Source organism: Salvelinus alpinus, chromosome 3, assembly GCF_045679555.1.
Source record: "Salvelinus alpinus chromosome 3, SLU_Salpinus.1, whole genome shotgun sequence".
NCBI lineage: Eukaryota > Metazoa > Chordata > Actinopteri > Salmoniformes > Salmonidae > Salvelinus > Salvelinus alpinus.
Window position 1 is genome coordinate 91,789,386 of NC_092088.1, and position 24,037 is coordinate 91,813,422.

General features: G+C 46.5%; 1 protein-coding gene across 1 annotated transcript in view; it reads left to right on the plus strand.

Moving 5' to 3' along the window:
• Nucleotides 1-24,037, plus strand: part of eys (eyes shut homolog) — a 506,958-nt gene that overhangs the window by 215,730 nt on the left and 267,191 nt on the right. The window contains exons 28-30 of the mRNA XM_071394489.1: nt 17,636-17,807; nt 18,220-18,298; nt 19,287-19,486. Coding sequence (XP_071250590.1) covers nt 17,636-17,807; nt 18,220-18,298; nt 19,287-19,486 — 451 coding nt within the window. The remainder of the gene's footprint in view (nt 1-17,635; nt 17,808-18,219; nt 18,299-19,286; nt 19,487-24,037) is intronic.

The following is a 24,037-nucleotide window of genomic DNA, read 5'->3' on the forward strand; positions in this document are numbered from 1 at the left end:
TCTATTCTATTCAGAGAAAGAAGGAAATAGGTTGTGAATGCCTGCTGAGAACAGGAGGATGGAGGATTACATGTACAGTAGTGTGCAGGAGAAAAGGTACTTCCTCAAATTAATACATACCTACAGGAGAAAAGGTACTTCCTCAAATTAATACATACCTACAGGAGAAAAGGTACTTCCTCAAATTAATACATACCTACAGGAGAAAAGGTACTTCCTCAAATTAATACATACCTACAGGAGAAAAGGTACTGCCTCAAATTAATACATACCTACAGGAGAAAAGGTACTTCCTCAAATTAATACATACCTACAGGAGAAAAGGTACTTCTTCAAGTTAATACATACCTACAGGAGAAAAGGTACTTCCTCAAGTTGTAAAATAACATAACTACAGACTGGTCTATTGTGTAGTAGAACTGTCCTTATTATTAGACCTACTGATAAAACTGAAATTAAATGTATTGTTACATTCCCCAGCAAGAAAACTAAATAATGTCACTCAAGCAGAAGGCATAACTAACAAAGTCACTGACAACAACCAAAATGGAACAGGTGGGGGTTTAGGAGGGGTTCTGAGAGACTCTCAATGGGGAAACAGGTGGGTTTTAGGAGGGGTTCTGAGAGACTCTCAATGGGGAAACAGGTGGGTTTTAGGAGGGGTTCTGAGAGACTCTCAATGGGGAAACAGGCGGGTTTTAGGAGGGGTTCTGAGAGACTCTCAATGGGGAAACAGGTGGGTTTTAGGAGGGGTTCTGAGAGACTCTCAATGGGGAAACAGGTGGGTTTTAGGAGGGGTTCTGAGAGACTCTCAATGGGGAAACAGGTGGGTTTTAGGAGGGGTTCTGAGAGACTCTCAATGGGGAAACAGGTGGGTTTTAGGAGGGGTTCTGAGAGACTCTCAATGGGGAAACAGGTGGGTTTTAGGAGGGGTTCTGAGAGACTCTCAATGGGGAAACAGGTGGGGTTTTAGGAGGGGTTCTGAGAGACTCTCGATGGGGAAACAGGTGGGGTTTTAGGAGGGGTTCTGAGAGACTCTCAATGGGGAAACAGGTGGGTTTTAGGAGGGGTTCTGAGAGACTCTCAATGGGGAAACAGGTGGGGTTTTAGGAGGGGTTCTGAGACTCTCAATGGGGAAACAGGAGGGGTTTTAGGAGGGGTTCTGAGAGACTCTCAATGGGGAAACAGGTGGGTTTTAGGAGGGGTTCTGAGAGACTCTCAATGGGGAAACAGGTGGGGTTTTAGGAGGGGTTCTGAGTCTCTCAATGGGGAAACAGGTGGGTTTTAGGAGGGGTTCTGAGAGACTCTCAATGGGGAAACAGGTGGGGTTTTAGGAGGGGTTCTGAGAGACTCTCAATGGGGAAACAGGTGGGGTTTTAGGAGGTGTTCTGAGACTCTCAATGGGGAAACAGGAGGGGTTTTAGGAGGGGTTCTGAGAGACTCTCAATGGGGAAACAGGTGGGGTTTTAGGAGGGGTTCTGAGAGACTCTCAATGGGGAAACAGGAGGGGTTTTAGGAGGGGTTCTGAGACTCCCTATGGGGAAACAGGTGGGGTTTTAGGAGGGGTTCTGAGAGACTCTCAATGGGGAAACAGGTGGGTTTTAGGAGGGGTTCTGAGAGACTCTCAATGGGGAAACAGGAGGGGTTTTAGGAGGGGTTCTGAGAGACTCTCAATGGGGAAACAGGTGGGGTTTTAGGAGGGGTTCTGAGAGACTCTCAATGGGGAAACAGGAGGGGTTTTAGGAGGGGTTCTGAGAGACTCTCAATGGGGAAACAGGTGGGTTTTAGGAGGGGTTCTGTTAGACTCTCAATGGGGAAACAGGTGGGTTTTAGGAGGGGTTCTGAAAGACTCTCAATGGGGAAACAGGTGGGTTTTAGGAGGGGTTCTGAGAGACTCTCAATGGGGAAACAGGTGGGGTTTTAGGAGGGGTTCTGAGAGACTCTCAATGGGGAAACAGGTGGGGTTTTAGGAGGGGTTCTGAGAGACTCTCAATGGGGAAACAGGTGGGTTTTAGGAGGGGTTCTGAGAGACTCTCAATGGGGAAACAGGTGGGTTTTAGGAGGGGTTCTGAGAGACTCTCAATGGGGAAACAGGTGGGTTTTAGGAGGGGTTCTGAGAGACTCTCAATGGGGAAACAGGTGGGTTTTAGGAGGGGTTCTGAGAGACTCTCAATGGGGAAACAGGTGGGGTTTTAGGAGGGGTTCTGAGAGACTCTCAATGGGGAAACAGGTGGGTTTTAGGAGGGGTTCTGAGAGACTCTCAATGGGGAAACAGGTGGGTTTTAGGAGGGGTTCTGAAAGACTCTCAATGGGGAAACAGGTGGGTTTTAGGAGGGGTTCTGAGAGACTCTCAATGGGGAAACAGGTGGGTTTTAGGAGGGGTTCTGAGAGACTCTCAATGGGGAAACAGGTGGGTTTTAGGAGGGGTTCTGAGAGACTCTCAATGGGGAACAGGTGGGTTTTAGGAGGGGTTCTGAGAGACTCTCAATGGGGAAACAGGTGGGTTTTAGGAGGGGTTCTGAAAGACTCTCAATGGGGAAACAGGTGGGTTTTAGGAGGGGTTCTGAAAGACACTCAATGGGGAAACAGGTGGGTTTTAGGAGGGGTTCTGAGAGACTCTCAATGGGGAAACAGGTGGGTTTTAGGAGGGGTTCTGAGAGACTCTCAATGGGGAAACAGGTGGGTTTTAGGAGGGGTTCTGAAAGACTCTCAATGGGGAAACAGGTGGGTTTTAGGAGGGGTTCTGAAAGACACTCAATGGGGAAACAGGTGGGTTTTAGGAGGGGTTCTGAGAGACTCTCAATGGGGAACTCCGCTGAAAGTTGACTAGCAACAACAACTGGGTCCTAAAAGACAGCCTCCATGAGCACCAACTAAATTTGCCTAAGAATAGGCAAACAAAAGAAAAACCCACACCAAACTTAAAGACAGGAAGCAAACCAAAAAGGTGGCGCGAAACAAAATCAGGGAAATCAGACAAACTAGGGAGAGCCAACTAAAGGTGTTAGCCATCTGCATCTATCAAGACAACTGGAGCCCTGGGCCAGCCACTCTTAAATAGTAACACATACTGACTACCGAGGTAACGCCAATCGGTGCGCCCTACGTGCTAACGAACTTTACGTGCTAAAGTCCAACCACAAAACATAAATGGAAAAACCAAAACCTGTAACAGTACACTGAACAAAAATATTAATGCAACATGTAAAGTGTTTGTCCCATGTTTCATGAGCTGAAATAAAAGATCCCAGACATTTTCCATACGCTGAAATAAAAGATCCCAGACATTTTCCATACGCACAAAAAGCTTATGTCTCTCAAATTGTGTGCACAAATTTGTTTACATCCCTGTTAGGGAGTATTTACTCTTTTCCAAGATAATCCATCCACCTGACAGGTGTGGGATATCAAGAAGCTGATTAAACAGCATGATCATTGGACAGGTGCAATTGGGACAATAAAGGGCCACTCTAAAATGTGCAGTTTTGTCACACGACACAATGCCACAGATGACTCAAGTTTTGAGGGAGCGTGCAATTGGCATGCTGACTGCAGGAATGTCCACCAGAGATGTTTCCAGAGATTTGAATGTTGATTTCTCTACCATAAGCCGCCTCAAGTCGTTTTAGAGAATTTGGCAGTACGTCCAACCGGCCGTAACCACGCCAGCCCAGGACCTCCACATCCGGCTTCTCCACCTGCGGGATCATCTGAGACCAGCCCCCTGGAAAGCTGATGAAACTGTGGGTTTGCACAACCAAAGAATTTCTGCACAAACTGTTAGAAGAAAGTCTCAGGGAAGCTCATCTGCATGCTCGTCATACTCACCAAGGTCTTGACCTGACTGCAGTTCGGTGTCGTGACTGACTTCAGTGGGCAAATGCTCACCTCCTAATGCCCATTGTCATGCCATTCATCCGCCGCCATCACCTCATGTTTCAGCATGATAATGGCCCCATGTCGCAACATGGCCCCATGTCGCAAGGATCTGTACACAATTCCTGGAACTGAATATGTCCCAGTTGTTCCATGGCCTGCATACTCACCAGACATGTCACCCATTGAGCATGTTTGGGATGCTCTGGACTGACTGGTACAACAGCGTGTTCCAGTTCCCTCCGATATCCTGCAACTTTTCACAGTCATTAAAGAGGAGTGGGACAACATTCCACAGGCCACAATCAACAGCCTGATCAACTCTATGTGAAAGAGATATGTCATGGTGAATGAGGCAAGTGGTGGTCACACCAGATACGGACTGGTTTTCTGATCCACACCTCTAATGTTTTTAAAGGTAAAGTATCTGTGACCAGCAGATGCATATCTGTATTCCCAATCATGTGAAATGCCTCGATTAGGGCCTAAATGTATTGAATTTATTTCAGTATGGAAGTTGCCTTACTGTAATACATTTATTACAGTAAGGCAACATTTACTGATTTCCTTATATGAACTGTGACTCAGTAAAATCTTTGAAATTGTTGCATGTTGCGTTTATATTTTTGTTCAGTGTATGTATTGCTTTCATTGTATAGTTGACTATAATTACCACCATGTTTGGATTGATTCTTAAATGGAATTTAAGGAGGAAATTGTTGTTCATGGATTTGTTCAATACACAATCACCCAGTCATTAACATGTGATTACATCTAACAAAACAAGGGTGAACCTACAAATACCCTCTGAGTTTTATTTACTGTATCAGCTCATTTAATGTAAAGCTCGTTTTTAATTTACAATGACATATTTTCAGCTGTAATTTGATTTAAACACAAGTTGTATGCGTGGTCAGTAAAGTAGCAGGAATATCTCGTTGTGTTTATAGAAGGCTTGCTGAAGCAGAAATAAAGGACTCGTCCAAAATGTCATGTTATTCCCTATATAGTACACTACTTTTGAAGAAGTGCACTATATAGGGAATAGTGTGCCATTTTGGGACGCAGACAAAGTCATTAAGACTGAACTAGCAGGTCAATATGGAGGGAATTGTCACTGGCTGCTCTGAATGAGCATATTGAGACTGTTTAATTACAACATGTTAATTATTCACATTCATTAATTTATTCATTTATGTCAGCCTTCTGCAAAAGACAAACAAAAGAGATTTAGTCAGCAAGACAGAGCTGTGAGGTTATTCACAAGAACAGTTTTATAACAGGAGGTAATAGGGTGCATTTCTCCAGCCCCATCCTTCAGCTTTTAACCCAAACTGGGGCAAGGACACGTTTTGTTATTGTTTCAACTGCGGATTGGCCCTTTAAGCATGGATTAATTTAAATTTGACCAGAGCCAGATGACACTCTATTCCCTATTTAGTAGGGTTGGGACATGTCAACATTTGTCCTATTGTGATTATGTACCGATAAAACATTGTGATATAAGATGCTATCGCCCCCTTTTGATATACAGTATATCACAAAAGTGAGTACACCCCTCACATTTTTGTAAATATTTGAGTATATCTTTTCATGTGACAACACTGAAGAAATTACACTTTACTACAATGTAAAGTAGTGAGTTTACAGCTTGTATAACAGTGTAAATTTGCTGTCCCCTCAAAATAAGTCAGCACACAGCCATTAATGTCTAAACCGCTGGCAACAAAAGTGAGTACACCCCTAAGTGAAAATGTCTTACTGTAGTGAGCTAGGTTGTAGGACTACATCATGATGAGGAACAGGCTGTCTTACTGTAGTGAGCTAGGTTGTAGGACTACATCATGATGAGGAACAGGCTGTCTTAACGTAGTGAGCTAGGTTATAGGACTACATCATGATGAGGAACAGGCTGTCTTAACGTAGTGAGCTAGGTTATAGCACTGCATCATGATGAGGAACAGGCTGTCTTAACGTAGTGAGCTAGGTTGTAGGACTACATCATGATGAGGAACAGGCTGTCTTACTGTAGTGAGCTAGGTTGTAGGACTACATCATGATGAGGAACAGGCTGTCTTACTGTAGTGAGCTAGGTTGTAGGACTACATCATGATGAGGAACAGGCTGTCTTAACGTAGTGAGCTAGGTTGTAGGACTACATCATGATGAGGAACAGGCTGTCTTACTGTAGTGAGCTAGGTTATAGGACTACATCATGATGAGGAACAGGCTGTCTTAACGTAGTGAGCTAGGTTGTAGGACTACATCATGATGAGGAACAGGCTGTCTTACTGTAGTGAGCTAGGTTGTAGGACTACATCATGATGAGGAACAGGCTGTCTTAATGTAGTGAGCTAGGTTGTAGGACTACATCATGATGAGGAACAGGCTGTCTTAACGTAGTGAGCTAGGTTATAGGACTACATCATGATGAGGAACAGGCTGTCTTAACGTAGTGAGCTAGGTTATAGGACTACATCATGATGAGGAACAGGCTGTCTTACTGTAGTGAGCTAGGTTGTAGGACTACATCATGATGAGGAACAGGCTGTCTTACTGTAGTGAGCTAGGTTATAGGACTACATCATGATGAGGAACAGGCTGTCTTAACGTAGTGAACTAGGTTATAGGACTACATCATGATGAGGAACAGGCTGTCTTACTGTAGTGAGCTAGGTTATAGGACTACATCATGATGAGGAACATGCTGTCTTAATGTAGTGAGCTAGGTTGTAGGACTACAGCATTATGAGGAACAGGCTGTCTTACTGTAGTGAGCTAGGTTATAGGACTACATCATGATGAGGAACAGGCTGTCTTAACGTAGTGAGCTAGGTTATAGGACTACATCATGATGAGGAACAGGCTGTCTTACTGTAGTGAGCTAGGTTATAGGACTACATCATGATGAGGAACAGGCTGTCTTAACGTAGTGAGCTAGGTTATAGGACTACATCATGATGAGGAACAGGCTGTCTTAACGTAGTGAGCTAGGTTATAGGACTACATCATGATGAGGAACAGGCTGTCTTACTGTAGTGAGCTAGGTTATAGGACTACATCATGATGAGGAACAGGCTGTCTTAACGTAGTGAGCTAGGTTATAGGACTACATCATGATGAGGAACAGGCTGTCTTAACGTAGTGAGCTAGGTTATAGGACTACATCATGATGAGGAACAGGCTGTCTTAACGTAGTGAGCTAGGTTATAGGACTACATCATGATGAGGAACAGGCTGTCTTACTGTAGTGAGCTAGGTTGTAGGACTACATCATGATGAGGAACAGGCTGTCTTACTGTAGTGAGCTAGGTTGTAGGACTACATCATGATGAGGAACAGTCTGTCTTAACGTAGTGAGCTAGGTTATAGGACTACATCATGATGAGGAACAGGCTGTCTTACTGTAGTGAGCTAGGTTATAGGACTACATCATGATGAGGAACAGGCTGTCTTAATGTAGTGAGCTAGGTTGTAGGACTACAGCATTATGAGGAACAGGCTGTCTTACTGTAGTGAGCTAGGTTATAGGACTACATCATGATGAGGAACAGGCTGTCTTAACGTAGTGAGCTAGGTTATAGGACTACATCATGATGAGGAACAGGCTGTCTTACTGTAGTGAGCTAGGTTATAGGACTACATCATGATGAGGAACAGGCTGTCTTAACGTAGTGAGCTAGGTTGTAGGACTACATCATGATGAGGAACAGGCTGTCTTACTGTAGTGAGCTAGGTTATAGGACTACATCATGATGAGGAACAGGCTGTCTTAACGTAGTGAGCTAGGTTGTAGGACTACATCATGATGAGGAACAGGCTGTCTTACTGTAGTGAGCTAGGTTGTAGGACTACATCATGATGAGGAACAGGCTGTCTTAATGTAGTGAGCTAGGTTGTAGGACTACATCATGATGAGGAACAGGCTGTCTTAACGTAGTGAGCTAGGTTATAGGACTACATCATGATGAGGAACAGGCTGTCTTAACGTAGTGAGCTAGGTTATAGGACTACATCATGATGAGGAACAGGCTGTCTTACTGTAGTGACCTAGGTTGTAGGACTACATCATGATGAGGAACAGGCTGTCTTACTGTAGTGAGCTAGGTTATAGGACTACATCATGATGAGGAACAGGCTGTCTTAACGTAGTGAACTAGGTTATAGGACTACATCATGATGAGGAACAGGCTGTCTTACTGTAGTGAGCTAGGTTATAGGACTACATCATGATGAGGAACATGCTGTCTTAATGTAGTGAGCTAGGTTGTAGGACTACAGCATTATGAGGAACAGGCTGTCTTACTGTAGTGAGCTAGGTTATAGGACTACATCATGATGAGGAACAGGCTGTCTTAACGTAGTGAGCTAGGTTATAGGACTACATCATGATGAGGAACAGGCTGTCTTACTGTAGTGAGCTAGGTTATAGGACTACATCATGATGAGGAACAGGCTGTCTTAACGTAGTGAGCTAGGTTATAGGACTACATCATGATGAGGAACAGGCTGTCTTAACGTAGTGAGCTAGGTTATAGGACTACATCATGATGAGGAACAGGCTGTCTTACTGTAGTGAGCTAGGTTATAGGACTACATCATGATGAGGAACAGGCTGTCTTAACGTAGTGAGCTAGGTTATAGGACTACATCATGATGAGGAACAGGCTGTCTTAACGTAGTGAGCTAGGTTATAGGACTACATCATGATGAGGAACAGGCTGTCTTAACGTAGTGAGCTAGGTTATAGGACTACATCATGATGAGGAACAGGCTGTCTTACTGTAGTGAGCTAGGTTGTAGGACTACATCATGATGAGGAACAGGCTGTCTTACTGTAGTGAGCTAGGTTGTAGGACTACATCATGATGAGGAACAGTCTGTCTTAACGTAGTGAGCTAGGTTATAGGACTACATCATGATGAGGAACAGGCTGTCTTACTGTAGTGAGCTAGGTTATAGGACTACATCATGATGAGGAACAGGCTGTCTTAATGTAGTGAGCTAGGTTGTAGGACTACAGCATTATGAGGAACAGGCTGTCTTACTGTAGTGAGCTAGGTTATAGGACTACATCATGATGAGGAACAGGCTGTCTTAACGTAGTGAGCTAGGTTATAGGACTACATCATGATGAGGAACAGGCTGTCTTACTGTAGTGAGCTAGGTTATAGGACTACATCATGATGAGGAACAGGCTGTCTTAACGTAGTGAGCTAGGTTATAGGACTACATCATGATGAGGAACAGGCTGTCTTAACGTAGTGAGCTAGGTTATAGGACTACATCATGATGAGGAACAGGCTGTCTTACTGTAGTGAGCTAGGTTATAGGACTACATCATGATGAGGAACAGGCTGTCTTACTGTAGTGAGCTAGGTTGTAGGACTACATCATGATGAGGAACAGGCTGTCTTAACGTAGTGAGCTAGGTTATAGGACTACATCATGATGAGGAACAGGCTGGCTTAACGTAGTGAGCTAGGTTATAGGACTACATCATGATGAGGAACAGGCTGTCTTAACGTAGTGAGCTAGGTTATAGGACTACATCATGATGAGGAACGGGCTGTCTTAATGTAGTGAGCTAGGTTGTAGGACTACATCATGATGAGGAACAGGCTGTCTTAACGTAGTGAGCTAGGTTGTAGGACTACATCATGATGAGGAACAGGCTGTCTTAACGTAGTGAGCTAGGTTGTAGGACTACATCACGATGAGGAACAGACTGTCTTAACGTAGTGAGCTAGGTTATAGGACTACATCATGATGAGGAACAGGCTGTCTTACTGTAGTGAGCTAGGTTATAGGACTACATCATGATGGGGAACAGGCTGTCTTACTGTAGTGAGCTAGGTTATAGGACTACATCATGATGAGGAACAGGCTGTCTTACTGTAGTGAGCTAGGTTATAGGACTACATCATGATGAGGAACAGGCTGTCTTAACGTAGTGAGCTAGGTTGTAGGACTACATCACGAGCTGGATAGAGGCAGTCTACAGTTTTCAGAACTGGATAATATTGCTTTATTTGCCTCAGAATAATGAATAATATTGTTTGTTCTATCTCTTATGAAGCTGTGATGGAGAATATCCTATGCCTAGGCTTAGGGCTGGGGTAGGTAACTTAGGCTATACACTTTCATTCTGGTTGTTTTTGAAGCCCCAACAACTTTAGGACAACACCTTCGTGACCTAGAATATTTGGGAAATAAACTGCTGCTCATAACTTGAACATGTGTTAAAGCTTTTATGATAGAGCTAGTAGAAGGATAGGTTATTGACCATCTGTTATGATAATTAAAGTGACACTCCAGTCTACTTTTTACCTCATGTAACAGCTGATTTACATAACAAAAGACACATCTCAATAGGTGGTCCAGGTAAGTCATGACATAGTACAGAAAGGTGGGGGGGAGCTTCCTGTTTTGTTCTCTATTGGTCCTCAGTTGTTCCTCAAGCAGGGGGGAGGCCGATGACATCACGGATTCCCATCAGACCTACTCCTTGAAGCTAGCAGTTTTTTGCTCAAAACATATTTTTTTACCCTTTAGTGTGTGTACTTTACTGTATTTATACTTGCGATTTTTAACAGTAAAAGTTTTAAAAAATCGCTGGAGGTTGGGGTGTACGCTATAAAATATAAATAACAATGTTTTAGGCTGTAGCCTAATGCCCATTCATTAGACAGAGATAGAGAGAAACAATATTTTCTGACTGAACATTTTGTCCTGCTGTCCTGCTGTGTGCTGTCCTGCTGTGTGCTGTCCTGCTGTGTGCTGTCCTGCTGTGGGCTGTTCTGCTGACCTGCTGTCCTGCTGTCCTGCTGTGCTGTGTACTGTCCTGCTGTCTTGCTGTGCTGTGTACTGTCCTGCTGTGTGCTGTCCTGCTGTGTACTGTCCTGCTGTGTACCGTCCTGCTGTGTGCCGTCCTGCTGTGTGCTGTCCTGCTGTGTGCCGTCCTGCTGTGTACCGTCCTGATGTGTGCCGTCCTGCTGTGTGCCGTCCTGATGTGTGCCGTCCTGCCGTGTACCGTCCTGCCGTGTACCGTCCTGCCGTGTACCGTCCTGCCGTGTGCCGTCCTGCCGTGTGCCGTCCTGCCGTGTGCCGTCCTGCCGTGTGCCGTCCTGCCGTGTGCCGTCCTGCCGTGTACCGTCCTGCCGTGTGCCGTCCTGCCGTGTGCCGTCCTGCCGTCCTGCCGTGTGCCGTCCTGCCGTGTGCCGTCCTACTGTCCTGCCGTGTGCCGTCCTGCCGTGTGCCGTCCTGCCGTCTTGCCGTCCTGCCGTCCTGCCGTCCTGCCGTCCTGCCGTCCTGCCGTCCTGCCGTGTGCCGTCCTGCCGTGTGCCGTCCTGCCGTGTGCCGTCCTGCCGTGTGCCGTCCTGCCGTGTGCCGTCCTGCCGTGTGCCGTCCTGCCGTGTGCCGTCCTGCGTGTACCGTCCTGCCGTGTACCGTCCTGACGTGTACCGTCCTGCCGTGTGCCGTCCTGCCGTGTGCCGTCCTGCCGTGTGCCGTCTTGCCGTGTGTCGTCCTGCCGTGTGCCGTCCTGCCGTGTGCCGTCCTGCCGTCCTGCCGTGTGCCGTCCTGCCGTGTGCCGTCCTGCCGTGTGCCGTCCTGCCGTCCTGCCGTGTGCCGTCCTGCCGTCCTGCCGTGTGCCGTCCTACCGTGTGCCGTCCTGCCGTCCTGCCGTGTGCCGTCCTGCCGTCCTGCCGTGTGCCGTCCTGCCGTGTTCCGTCCTGCCGTGTTCTGTCCTGATGTGTGCTGTCCTGCTGTGTTGTATACTGTCCTGCTGTCCTGCTGTTCTGCTGTGTGCTGTGTGCTGTCCTGATGTGTGCTGTCCTGCTGTGTTGTATACTGTCCTGCTGTGTGCTGTCCTGATGTGTTGTATACTGTCCTGCTGTGTACTGTCCTGCCGTGTGCCGTCCTGCCGTGTGCCGTCCTGCCGTGTACCGTCCTGCCGTGTGCCGTCCTGCCGTGTGCCGTCCTGCCGTCCTGCCGTGTGCCGTCCTGCCGTGTGCCGTCCTGCCGTGTGCCGTCCTGCCGTCCTGCCGTCCTGCCGTGTGCCGTCCTGCCGTGTGCCGTCCTACTGTCCTGCCGTGTGCCGTCCTGCCGTGTGCCGTCCTGCCGTCCTGCCGTCCTGCCGTGTGCCGTCCTGCCGTGTGCCGTCCTGCCGTGTGCCGTCCTGCCGTGTGCCGTTATGCGGTTTGCCGTCCTGCCGTCCTGCCGTGTGCCGTCCTGCCGTGTGCCGTCCTGCCGTGTGCCGTCCTGCGTGTACCGTCCTGCCGTGTACCGTCCTGACGTGTACCGTCCTGCCGTGTGGCGTCCTGCCGTGTGCCGTCCTGCCGTGTGCCGTCCTGCCGTGTGCCGTCTTGCCGTGTGCCGTCCTGCCGTGTGCCGTCCTGCCGTGTGCCGTCCTGCCGTCCTGCCGTGTGCCGTCCTGCCGTGTGCCGTCCTGCCGTCCTGCCGTGTGCCGTCCTGCCGTCCTGCCGTGTGCCGTCCTACCGTGTGCCGTCCTGCCGTCCTGCCGTGTGCCGTCCTGCCGTGTTCCGTCCTGCCGTGTTCTGTCCTGATGTGTGCTGTCCTGCTGTGTTGTATACTGTCCTGCTGTCCTGCTGTTCTGCTGTGTGCTGTGTGCTGTCCTGATGTGTGCTGTCCTGCTGTGTTGTATACTGTCCTGCTGTGTGCTGTCCTGATGTGTTGTATACTGTCCTGCTGTGTACTGTCCTGCCGTGTGCCGTCCTGCCGTGTGCCGTCCTGCCGTGTACCGTCCTGCCGTGTGCCGTCCTGCCGTGTGCCGTCCTGCCGTGTGCCGTCCTACTGTCCTGCCGTGTGCCGTCCTGCCGTGTGCCGTCCTGCCGTCTTGCCGTCCTGCCGTCCTGCCGTGTGCCGTCCTGCCGTGTGCCGTCCTGCCGTGTGCCGTCCTGCCGTGTGCCGTCCTGCCGTGTGCCGTCCTGCCGTGTGCCGTCCTGCCGTGTACCGTCCTGACGTGTACCGTCCTGCCGTGTGCCGTCCTGCCGTGTGCCGTCCTGCCGTGTGCCGTCCTGCCGTGTGCCGTCTTGCCGTGTGCCGTCCTGCCGTGTGCCGTCCTGCCGTCCTGCCGTGTGCCGTCCTGCCGTCCTGCCGTGTGCCGTCCTGCCGTGTGCCGTCCTGCCGTCCTGCCGTGTGCCGTCCTGCCGTCCTGCCGTGTGCCGTCCTACCGTGTGCCGTCCTGCCGTCCTGCCGTGTGCCATCCTGCCGTCCTGCCGTGTGCCGTCCTGCCGTGTTCCGTCCTGCCGTGTTCTGTCCTGATGTGTGCTGTCCTGCTGTGTTGTATACTGTCCTGCTGTCCTGCTGTTCTGCTGTGTGCTGTGTGCTGTCCTGATGTGTGCTGTCCTGATGTGTGCTGTCCTGCTGTGTTGTATACTGTCCTGCTGTGTACTGTCCTGCTGTGTGCTGTCCTGCTGTGTGCTGTCCTGCTGTGTTGTGTACCGTCCTGCCGTGTACCGTCCTGCCGTGTACCGTCCTGCCGTGTACCGTCCTGCCGTGTGCCGTCCTGCCGTGTGCCGTCCTGCCGTCCTGCCGTCCTGCCGTGTACCGTCCTGCCGTGTACCGTCCTGCCGTGTACCGTCCTGCCGTGTGCCGTCCTGCCGTGTGCCGTCCTGCCGTGTGCCGTCCTGCCGTGTGCCGTCCTGCCGTGTGCCGTCCTGCCGTGTACCGTCCTGCCGTGTGCCGTCCTGCCGTGTGCCGTCCTGCCGTCCTGCCGTGTGCCGTCCTGCCGTGTGCCGTCCTACCGTCCTGACGTGTGCCGTCCTGCCGTGTGCCGTCCTGCCGTCTTGCCGTCCTGCCGTCCTGCCGTGTGCCGTCCTGCCGTGTGCCGTCCTGCCGTGTGCCGTCCTGCCGTGTGCCGTCCTGCCGTGTGCCGTCCTGCCGTGTGCCGTCTTGCCGTGTGCCGTCCTGCCGTGTGCCGTCCTGCCGTGTGCCGTCCTGCCTTGTGCCGTCCTGCCGTCCTGCCGTGTGCCGTCCTACCGTGTGCCGTCCTGCCGTCCTGCCGTGTGCCGTCCTGCCGTGTTCCGTCCTGCCGTGTTCTGTCCTGATGTGTGCTGTCCTGCTGTGTTGTATACTGTCCTGCTGTGTACTGTCCTGCTGTGTGCTGTCCTGCTGTGTGCTGTCCTGCTGTGTTGTGTACTGTCCTGCTGTGTACCGTCCTGCTGTGTTGTATACTGTCCTGCTGTGTGCTGTCCTGTTGTCCTGCTGTGCGTTGCGAGACTTTACTTCGCGGCGCCAGTCAAGTTCAAATAGACTAAACCATTGTTTGTCACATCAAGATGTCGTCACCGTCAACGATGGCTGTCAATAATCGTCAATAGACGATGCTATAATATCGTAATATCACCAATCATACTACAGTGCCTTCAGAAAGTATCCACACCCCTTGACTGATTTGTTCCACATTTTGTAGTGTTACAGCCTGAACTTAAAATGGATAACATTGAGATTTTTTGTCACTGGACTACACACAATACCCGAAAATGTCAAAGTGGAATTATGTTAGTTTTTTTTTATTTATTTTTTTACAATTTAATTAAAAATTAAAAACTGAAAACTCTTGAGTCAATACGTTTCAGGAGTAAATATTTGCTTAACAAGTCACGTGGACATTAGTTTTGAATGACTACCTCATCTCTGTACCCTACACATACAAGTTTCTGTAAGGTCCCTCAGTCGAGCAGTGAATTTCCAATGCCTCACAAAGAAGGGCACCTATTGGTAGATGGGTAAATAAAAGCAGAGATTGAATATCCCTTTAAACATGGTGAAGTTATTAATCACACTTTGGATGGTGTATCAATACACCCAGTCACTACAAAGATACAGGCATCCTTCCTAACTCAGTTGCAGGACAGGAAGGAATCCGCTCAGGGATTTCACCATGAAGCCAATGGTAACTTTTTAAAACAGTTACAGCATTTAATGGCTGTGACAGGAGAAAACTGTGGATGGATCAACAACATTGTAGTTACTCCACAATACTAACCTAAATGACAGAGTGGAAAGAAGGAAGCCTGTACAGATTAAAAATATTCCAAAACATGCATCCTGTTTGCAACAAGGCACTAATGTAATACTGCAAAAAATATGGCAAAGCAATTCACTTTTTGTCCAAAATACAAAGTTATGTTTGGGTCAAATCAATACAACACATTACTGAGTACCACTCTCCATATTTTCAAGCATAGTGGTGGCTGCATCATGTTATGGGTAAGCTTGTAATCGTTAAGGACTGGGGAGTTGTTCAGGATAAAAAAGAAACGGAATGGAGCTGAGCACAGGCAACATCCTAGAGGGAAACCTGTTTCAGTCTGCTATCCACCAAACACTGGGAGATGAATTCACCTTTCAGTAGGATAAAAATCTAAAACACAAGGCCAAATCTACACTGGAGTTGTTAACCAAGAAGACAGTGAATGTTCCTGAGTGGCCGAGTTACAGTTTTGACTTAAATCGGCTTGAAAATCCATGGCAAGACCTGCAAATGGGTGTCTGGCAATGATCAACAATGAATTTGACAGAGCCTGTAGAATTTTGAAGGAATAATGGGCAAATGTTGCACAATCCAGTTGTGGAAATATTTTAGAGACTTACCTAGACAGACATTCAGCTGTAATTTCTGCCGAAGGTGCTTCTACAAATGATTGACTCAGGAGTGTGAATACTTAGGTAAATTAGATATTTCTGTATTTCATTTTCAATCCATTTGCAAAAATGTCTAAAAACGTGTTTTCACTTTGTCTTTATGGAGTATTGTTTGTAGATGGCTGAGAATTACATATATATTTTTTATCCATTTGGAATTCAGGCTGTAACACAACAAACTGTGGAATAAACCCAGGGGTGTGATTATTTTCTGAACGCACTGTATATAGAGCACTACTTGTTATTGGGCCCTGGGCAAAAGTAGTGCACTATATAGAGAATAGGGTGCCATTTGTGATGTAGTCCATGCTATATTCCTATAGTCCTGAAATTTTCCAGGTCCTAGATTAGCCTAGTGAGTCATTCAGGTCCTAGATTAGCCTAGTGAGTCATTCAGGTCCTAGATTAGCCCAGTGAGTCATTCAGGTAATAGATAATCCATCTATGGAGACCATTGTTATTTACTACAGACCAGGGACCCCTCTTGATAATCCATCTATAGAGACCGTTGTTATTTGGGTCAACATACCTGCTGCCTGAGTGATAATATAGATGACATGAGCACAATGCTACAGTATAGATTCACTAGTCAGCAGCACATTGTTGAATGGTGATCTATATTCTCCACCTCTTGCTAGAGTAAAGCAGGGCTATACGTTTTCCTTATATACTGGACATACCTGGGTTCAAATACTACTTGACGTTTTTAAAATACTTATAGTGTTCCGGGAGTGCCAGATGGGCAGGGTTTGGGAGTGCCGGGTGGGCGGGGTTTGGGAGTGCTGGGTGGGCGGGGTTTGGGAGTGCCGGGTGGGCGTGGTTTGGGAGTGCCAGATGGGCGGGGTTTGGGAGTGCCGGGTGGGCGGGGTTTGGGAGTGCCGGGTGGGCGGGGTTTGGGAGTGCCGGGTGGGCGGGGTTTGGGAGTGCCGGGTGGGCGGGGTTTGGGAGTGCCAGATGGGCGGGGTTTGGGAGTGCCTGATGGGCGGGGTTTGGGAGTGCCGGGTGGGCGGGGTTTGGGAGTGCCGGGTGGGCGGGGTTTGGGAGTGCCAGATGGGCGGGGTTTGGGAGTGCCTGATGGGCGGGGTTTGGGAGTGCCGGGTGGGCGGGGTTTGGGAGTGCCGGGTGGGCGGGGTTTGGGAGTGCCGGGTGGGCGGGGTTTGGGAGTGCCGGGTGGGCGGGGTTTGCAGTTTTGCAGTTATATTAGTTTCGTTGCGCCAGGCAAGCTCAATCAAATCAAATTGTATTTGTCACATGTTTCGTTAACAACAGGTGGACTAACAGTGAAATACTTACTTACGGGTCCTTCCCAACAATACAGAGAGAAATAATAGAAAAGTAAAACACGTAATAATAAATAACAATCGTGCACAGATAATGTATTTAATAATATTTCAAATAGTATTTGATCCCAGGTGTGGTACTGCATGGTTATGTGCAGTTGTTAATGGGATTTCCACGTGACAGCAACTGTATTAGACAGTGATAATGTGTTTTCACAATTAGATTCACCCAAGTGAAGACAGGTCGTGAGGACTGTTCCTCTGACTGTCTAATCAGGTGATGGCAACAGTGTGGTGGAAGATGTATTATTGCAGGGGTGAAGACACCAATAAACCTGTGGTTATACAGTGACTGGTGCCACCTTTACTGTGAGGTGAACAACAATATGTAACACAGGATTAGATATTGCACATTCTATCCAGTGTATATGCTGCAACCTAATGCAGCAAACATAACGTACATAATGTAATGCCGTACTACACAATGCAAACATGCTAAACTTTATGGAAGCAATCATCTCTCTTCACCTACACTTGCATCTCTGTCTTATTGCCATTATTGAAAAACCTCGACTATTTCTGCTACAAAAACAGTCATTGAAGCGAGAGAGTGTTCACCCTGTATTGATTCAATGTACTGAGGTGCATCTAAACTCAAATCAATTATTTAACCAGCCATTTCACCTCTTTCCATGATCGAGAACTCACAGTAAACATGTATTGTGTTGTTACATGTTCATATTCTATGTGCTGTATGGTATAATATATATAATGTGTTTTCTATGTTAATATATGTGATTTATTCCCAGGGACGTGGTGTGAACTGAGCGTTGACGAGTGTGTGTCGAACCCGTGCCAAAACGGCGGGAGCTGCGTGGATGGTCCCAATCGATACCAGTGCTTATGTGCTGGAGGCTTCATGGGTTTCCACTGCGAGACCAACTTTGATGAATGCATGTCGGGCCCCTGTCTTCACGGGAGGTAAACAACGGAAGCATTCATTACCAGTAAAACTGTTAGTGCTTCTCCTGCTGAATATAACACGTCGGTCCTGGGTAGGACATGTGTGTTGTTTATAAAACTGGTAAATAAAGTGTTCGATTTTTTAAAGGGGAAAAAAGGAAAATGGTTGCGGAAATGGAGGATATAATTGGTGTGTAATGGTGTGTAATGTATAAGAGTGGGAAATAGGGCTTGTGTACTCTACACACTTTGTACCTACTATATGTCCGTTTGACCTCAATTACCTCAGTTTACATTCCCATGATTAGGATATTTGCCTTCTCTCAGTGTTTAGCCTTTTAATATACTAGAGGCCTAGACCAGACTGGGACCTGGGACTTGGCACCGCCGTATAGGCCTGTTTTCTTATGATTCTCTCTCATCTTCCCAGGTGCATTGATGGAGTGGATGTGTATTACTGCCAGTGTGAATTGGGATGGACTGGTGCCAGATGTGAAATGAACATTGATGTGAGTTGAGCTGAATGATAGTTGGGTATCTGGTAAGACCATCCTGCATGGGACTCGTCATCATTACATAACATGGTCTCATTAGAATATGTTAAAATACTGTCATTTCGCTAAACATTGTAGTTATATTTCATCCAAACTGACAAATTAGTTATTTGTAATTAACAGTGACCTATGACTCATATTTCACTATAGTGACATAAAATAGTGTCTTTTCACTATGGACATACGTTTTATATTTTGTAATAGTGACTGTGCATCACATCTGATTATTGTACAACATTCTAAAACATGCAAACCAGGAAGATCCAGATGATTAGTCTCCATTCTAATCAGACCTGAGCTGCTCCAGTGTGCTGTCTCTCCCCTTTCCCCATCCACAAGCTACATCGATTCTCCTACAGCATAAGTCAATTGAGCTACATGATCATGTAAGCATTGTATAAATACCTGATTAAAAGGAATCGCCTCACCCTAATCCCTAATTGATTTTAATACCCAGCCCAGCTTCAGTCAGCCTCCAGAGAGAGCACTGGGCTGATAGAATAGAATACTAAGGCAGCCGGAATGTCTCTCTGAGGTTCCGCTCTGGAATGCGCAATCAGAGGCTCTTATTGTCTCGGCTTAAAGACCCGATTCTAATCTAGAATTCTGCACATACTCTTTTAACTCATCATCCAACATAGTCAATTACGCAGTTTAACAGTCATGTTTTCATATACAGGCCTATGTATTCATATTCAAGTCATTCTCTTACAATATTCTGTTTATCTATATATCTGTGTTAGAACCACCATCCAGCTGTGGATATTTATAGTTACTGTATTCGTTCAGAGTAGGAGTGCTAATCTAGGATCATGTAATATCAATATTATGATCTTAAAAGGCAAAAGTAAACTGATTCTACATCAGCACTTCTACTCTGAGACACTTTTTAAATACAGGCCCTGGTCTCGTGTTTTACATGGTGCTATTTCCCCATCTACAGGAGTGTTCTTCCAGTCCGTGTCTGAATGGTGGCTCCTGTGTGGACTTGGTTGATAAATATGCGTGTTTCTGTCTGGATGGATACACTGGAAAGAACTGTGACATTGACATAGACGTCTGTCTAGAAACCCCCACCAATGTCACCCTGTGTTTAAATGGAGGGACTTGTCTCGATGGCCAAGGCTCCAATTTCACCTGCAGGTCAGTGAAACACATGACTACATGATGAATAGAATGTATAATACATACATTTCAATATATATGTACCTGTATATAATATGTACATGTAGAAACTTGGATTCTTTTATATATATTTTTCAAATAATACAATATATTACAGTATTATAGCACCTCAAACATTTACCTGTTTGGATACACAGATTTTTGCACCAAGGACTCATTTGAATAATTCATAATAAAGACATATATATACCTGCGTATAACAAGTTACAGAGCCTGATACCTGTCGGCTGTAAGTGAAGTAATACAACATTATCCAGTGTTATGATATGCATGTTTTGACACAGTCTCTGTGTTATGAGTTGATTTAAACCACCGCCTCCAATCAGACTAAAGTCACGCTGCCCCCTCATCTCTCAGATTGACATGCATCTGATTGGTTTAATGTCAGGTTGCCACAGCAACAGAACCATGTCATGTCATTTCCCATTAACACGCTCTCCCTCCCCTGTGTGATGTATGGAGTCTAGCTCAATCAGTGGAGTCTGGTCTCACTTAAAATCAGAGGACTGTTCATAGTAATGCCTGGACTGGAATGAATGAAACACTACTAAACACATCAAACACAATGGTTTCCATGTGTTTGTTACCGTTCCATTGATTCCAGTCCAGCCGTTGCTATGAGCCGTCCTCCCTCCCTTCACATTGTGAATATAGCCAGACACTGCACTGCAGTAATAGGGTGTAGATTTGCCACAGCGTGGGTCCCCTCGACGTCTTGCTGTTAATTACATTGTCTTAGCTGTAGCACATATGCTCAGGTTCAGGGCCGTAAGTCACTGTGGTCTAGTGTAAAGACAGAGGGCCGCATCCCAAACAGTACCCTAGTCCCTACATCTTCTGACCAGAGCCCAATGAGTCCTGTAGTGCACTGTAAAGGGAACAGCCATTTGGGACGCAGCCAGAGAAGGGCTGCCTGCCTGCTGCAGTAATGTTTAGTCTGGTATCAACAGTTGGAGGACAGTTGGGTGTCACGCTGCAGCATCTGGCTCTGTATACTCAATTATAATTCAATGTTTATTTTTTGTGAAACGAATGCTGAAGTTGTGTGCATATGCTTTACTTTCCGTATGCTAGGTTTTTGTTTTTGGTTAACCAATGCTGCATGTTTATGGGTATGCAGTATATGCCATATGTTGAAGTGATTTAGAAATGAAGGCGTGTTCTATTGTCTCCATTTCCTTGGTGACAAGTCACATGTCAATCTAATGTGTCTTTTAACACGAAGTGACACAATGTATTGTAATCATAAACTGTACGTGAGGGAATAACACTCTTTCTCATTAGATAATGGATGTTATAGGTTGCAACCAGCGACAGACTGCATGCAGTTCAGTCCATTTGGTAAATAGAGATCCATCCAATATTATGCGTGGTGTCAGGATTGCAACAGATTGGATGGTTGAATGTGATGTCTGGATTTGATGGCAATTCAACCAGCCTCGGGGACTAGCAGCATGGAGACAGTTTAAATTGCAGTTCCATTTCCTAGCTTGGTAACGGTTGGATGTTGGGTCTGTTCCAAACGGCACCCTATTCCCTTTATAGTGCACTGTATTTGACCAAACCCCTATGGGGCTCTGGTCAAAAGTAGTGCACTGTTTACAGGTGGGTAATAGGGTACCATTCGGGACGCAGGTAGTGTCTCCTTGAAGTAAGACGTCCGTTCTCAATCTGGTGTCTCCAGAGATTTGAGGAGTCCTGTACGAATGCCTTTCAGCCACATTATTATAATACACATGGACATGAAAAGGACTTGGATGGTGAGAATGCATTCTAGAGATTGTTACTTTATGTTGTGTGTAGTAAAACTGCTCCCCCCCCCCAAGCTCTCACTGTCAATACTGCAGAGTAGTCTAGACCAGTTATATGCTACTTATATGCCACTGCTATACTTAATATGGTAACACTTTACTTGACACCCAGCGTCATAACTATGTCATAATATGTCATAACAGCTGACACAACTTGTCATAACCTGTTATAATATGGTCATAACACTGTCATGACACATATTTAGAACTGTTATGACATATATTGAGTTATTTTATGGCTGGTTATGACACCTACATAAGAGTGTTAAAACCCACAAAACAATACATTCCATTACACCATAGCCTACTTGTCAAAGGTATGTTTATGTTAAATATTTTATTTTTAATGGACCATATTAAAGTATCATTGTAATTGTGCAAACATTGATGTCGGACATGAACCTACCCCAGTTCTCTGTTTCTGGTGACTGGGATGAATGCAGGACTAGATTTCAGGAGCAGGACAAGACATCCTCTTTTAGACTGATGACTGACATAAGGGCATGTACGTGACAGGCCTATCTGGTTTATATGATTATGATGATCATAATGCTTCTTGACAGTGTCACAAAGTCTGTTTTCTTATGATATAAAATATGATGCAGCATCTGGCTCTGTATGCTTCTTGTTTTTAGCTGATAGGAGTGGAAGCCGGTGGGGTTGTCTGCTGCAATAGCCCATCAGTGACAAAGACTGACGAGCTGTGCATTCCGAGATGTCTTTCTGCACACCACTGTTGTGCTGTGCCTTTATTTGCCTGTATGTGGCCCGCCTATTAGCTTGTGTAACAGTATAACTTTATGGCGTCCCCTCGCCCCGGCCCGACCCGGACCCTCTGCACACATCAACAACGGTCGCCCATGAAGCATCGTTACCCATCGCTCCACAAAGGCCGCGGCCCTTGCAGAGCAAGGGGAAACCCTACTTCAGGTCTCAGAGCAAGTGACGTAACCGATTGAAATGCTATTAGCGCGTACCCGCTAACTAGCTAGCCATTTCACATCCGTTACACTCACCCCCCTTTCAACCTCCTCCTTTTCCGCAGCAACCAGTGATCCGGGTCACGGCACCAATGTAACAGTATAACTTTATGGCGTCCCCTCGCCCCGACCCGGGCGCGAACCAGGGACCATCTGCACACATCAACAACGGTCGCCCATGAAGCATCGTTACCCATCGCTCCACAAAGGCCGCGGCCCTTGCAGAGCAAGGGGAAACCCTACTTCAGGTGTCAGAGCAAGTGACGTAACCGATTGAAATGCTATTAGCGCGTACCCGCTAACTAGCTAGCCATTTCACATCCGTTACACTTGCACAATTCTTGCTATTCTCCTTTGAACTCTCATCAACAAGCTGTTTTCGCTCACAGGCCTGCCGCTGACTGGATGGTTTTTGTTTGTCGCACCATTCTCAGTAAACCCTAGACACTGTCGTGCATGAAAAGCCCAGGCGGCCGGCCGTTTCTGAGATACTGGAACCGGCGCGCCTGGCATTGACGATCATACCAAGCTCAAAGTCGCTTATGTCACTCGTTTTGCCCATTCTAACGATCACTCGAACAGAAACTGGATGTCTCGATGCCTGTCTGACTGTTTTATATAGCAAGCCATGGCCACGTGTCTCGCTGTCTGTAGGAGCGAACCATTTTGGTGAACGGGTGGTGTACCTAATAAACTGTTAATATTGTATTCCTAGTAATTGTTCATTATGAATCATTCAGTGATGATAAGTAATGGTGAAAATATATCAACAACAATGTGTCCGTACTGTTTCTTCTACTGAAGACTATAGTACTGTTGTCACGAATATCACCGAAGCTGGCTCCCCTTCCCGTTCGGGCGGCGCTCGGCGGTCGTCGTCACCGGTCTACTAGCTGCCACCGATCCCTCTTTTCCCTTTTCGTTTGGTTTTGTCTAATTGTTTTCACCTGTTCCTTCTTGGGGTTTTTGGGTTGGGGTTATTTAAGTTAGGTTAGCCCGCTTGTGTTTGTGCGGGCTTGTTACTGTTTATGTTAGAGGTGTACTCTGATTATTGTTGGGTTTTCGCTGTCCGGATTTACCAGTTGCACTTGGGTTTGGTATGTTACGCCTGTGTTCGGCGTCACCCATTGTACGTGTTCCTGTTTTGGACATTAAAGCGCTTTTTCCCAGGTACTTCTGCTTTCTGCGCCTGACTCCACACCCATCCACTTCGAGCGTTACAACTGTTTTAATGTTATTTTAGAAAAAGATACACAACTTTATTATAAAACAAATATTGAATCTTTATTTTACTTTGGTTAAAAAAAAGTATATAAAGTGAATGTATATGTGTACTGTATATGTGATTAGTAAAAATTAAGAAAAATCATTGAAAGAGTAGGTGTGTCCAAAATGTTGACTGGTACTGTATGTTATATGTGTTATTTACAGTACCAGTCAAAATTTTTATTTATTGTTGAATAATAGTGAAGACATCAGTACTATGAAATAGCACATATGGAATCATGTAGTAACCAAAAAAAAGTGTTAAACAAATCAAAATATATTTTAGATTTTAGATTCTTCAAAGTAGCCACACTTTGCCTTGATGACAGCTTTGCACACTCTTGGCATTCTCTCAACCAGCTTCACCTGGAATGCTTTCCCAACAGTCTTAAAGGAGTTCCCACATATGCTGAGCACTTGTTAGCTGCTTTTCCTTCACTCTGCGGTCCAAC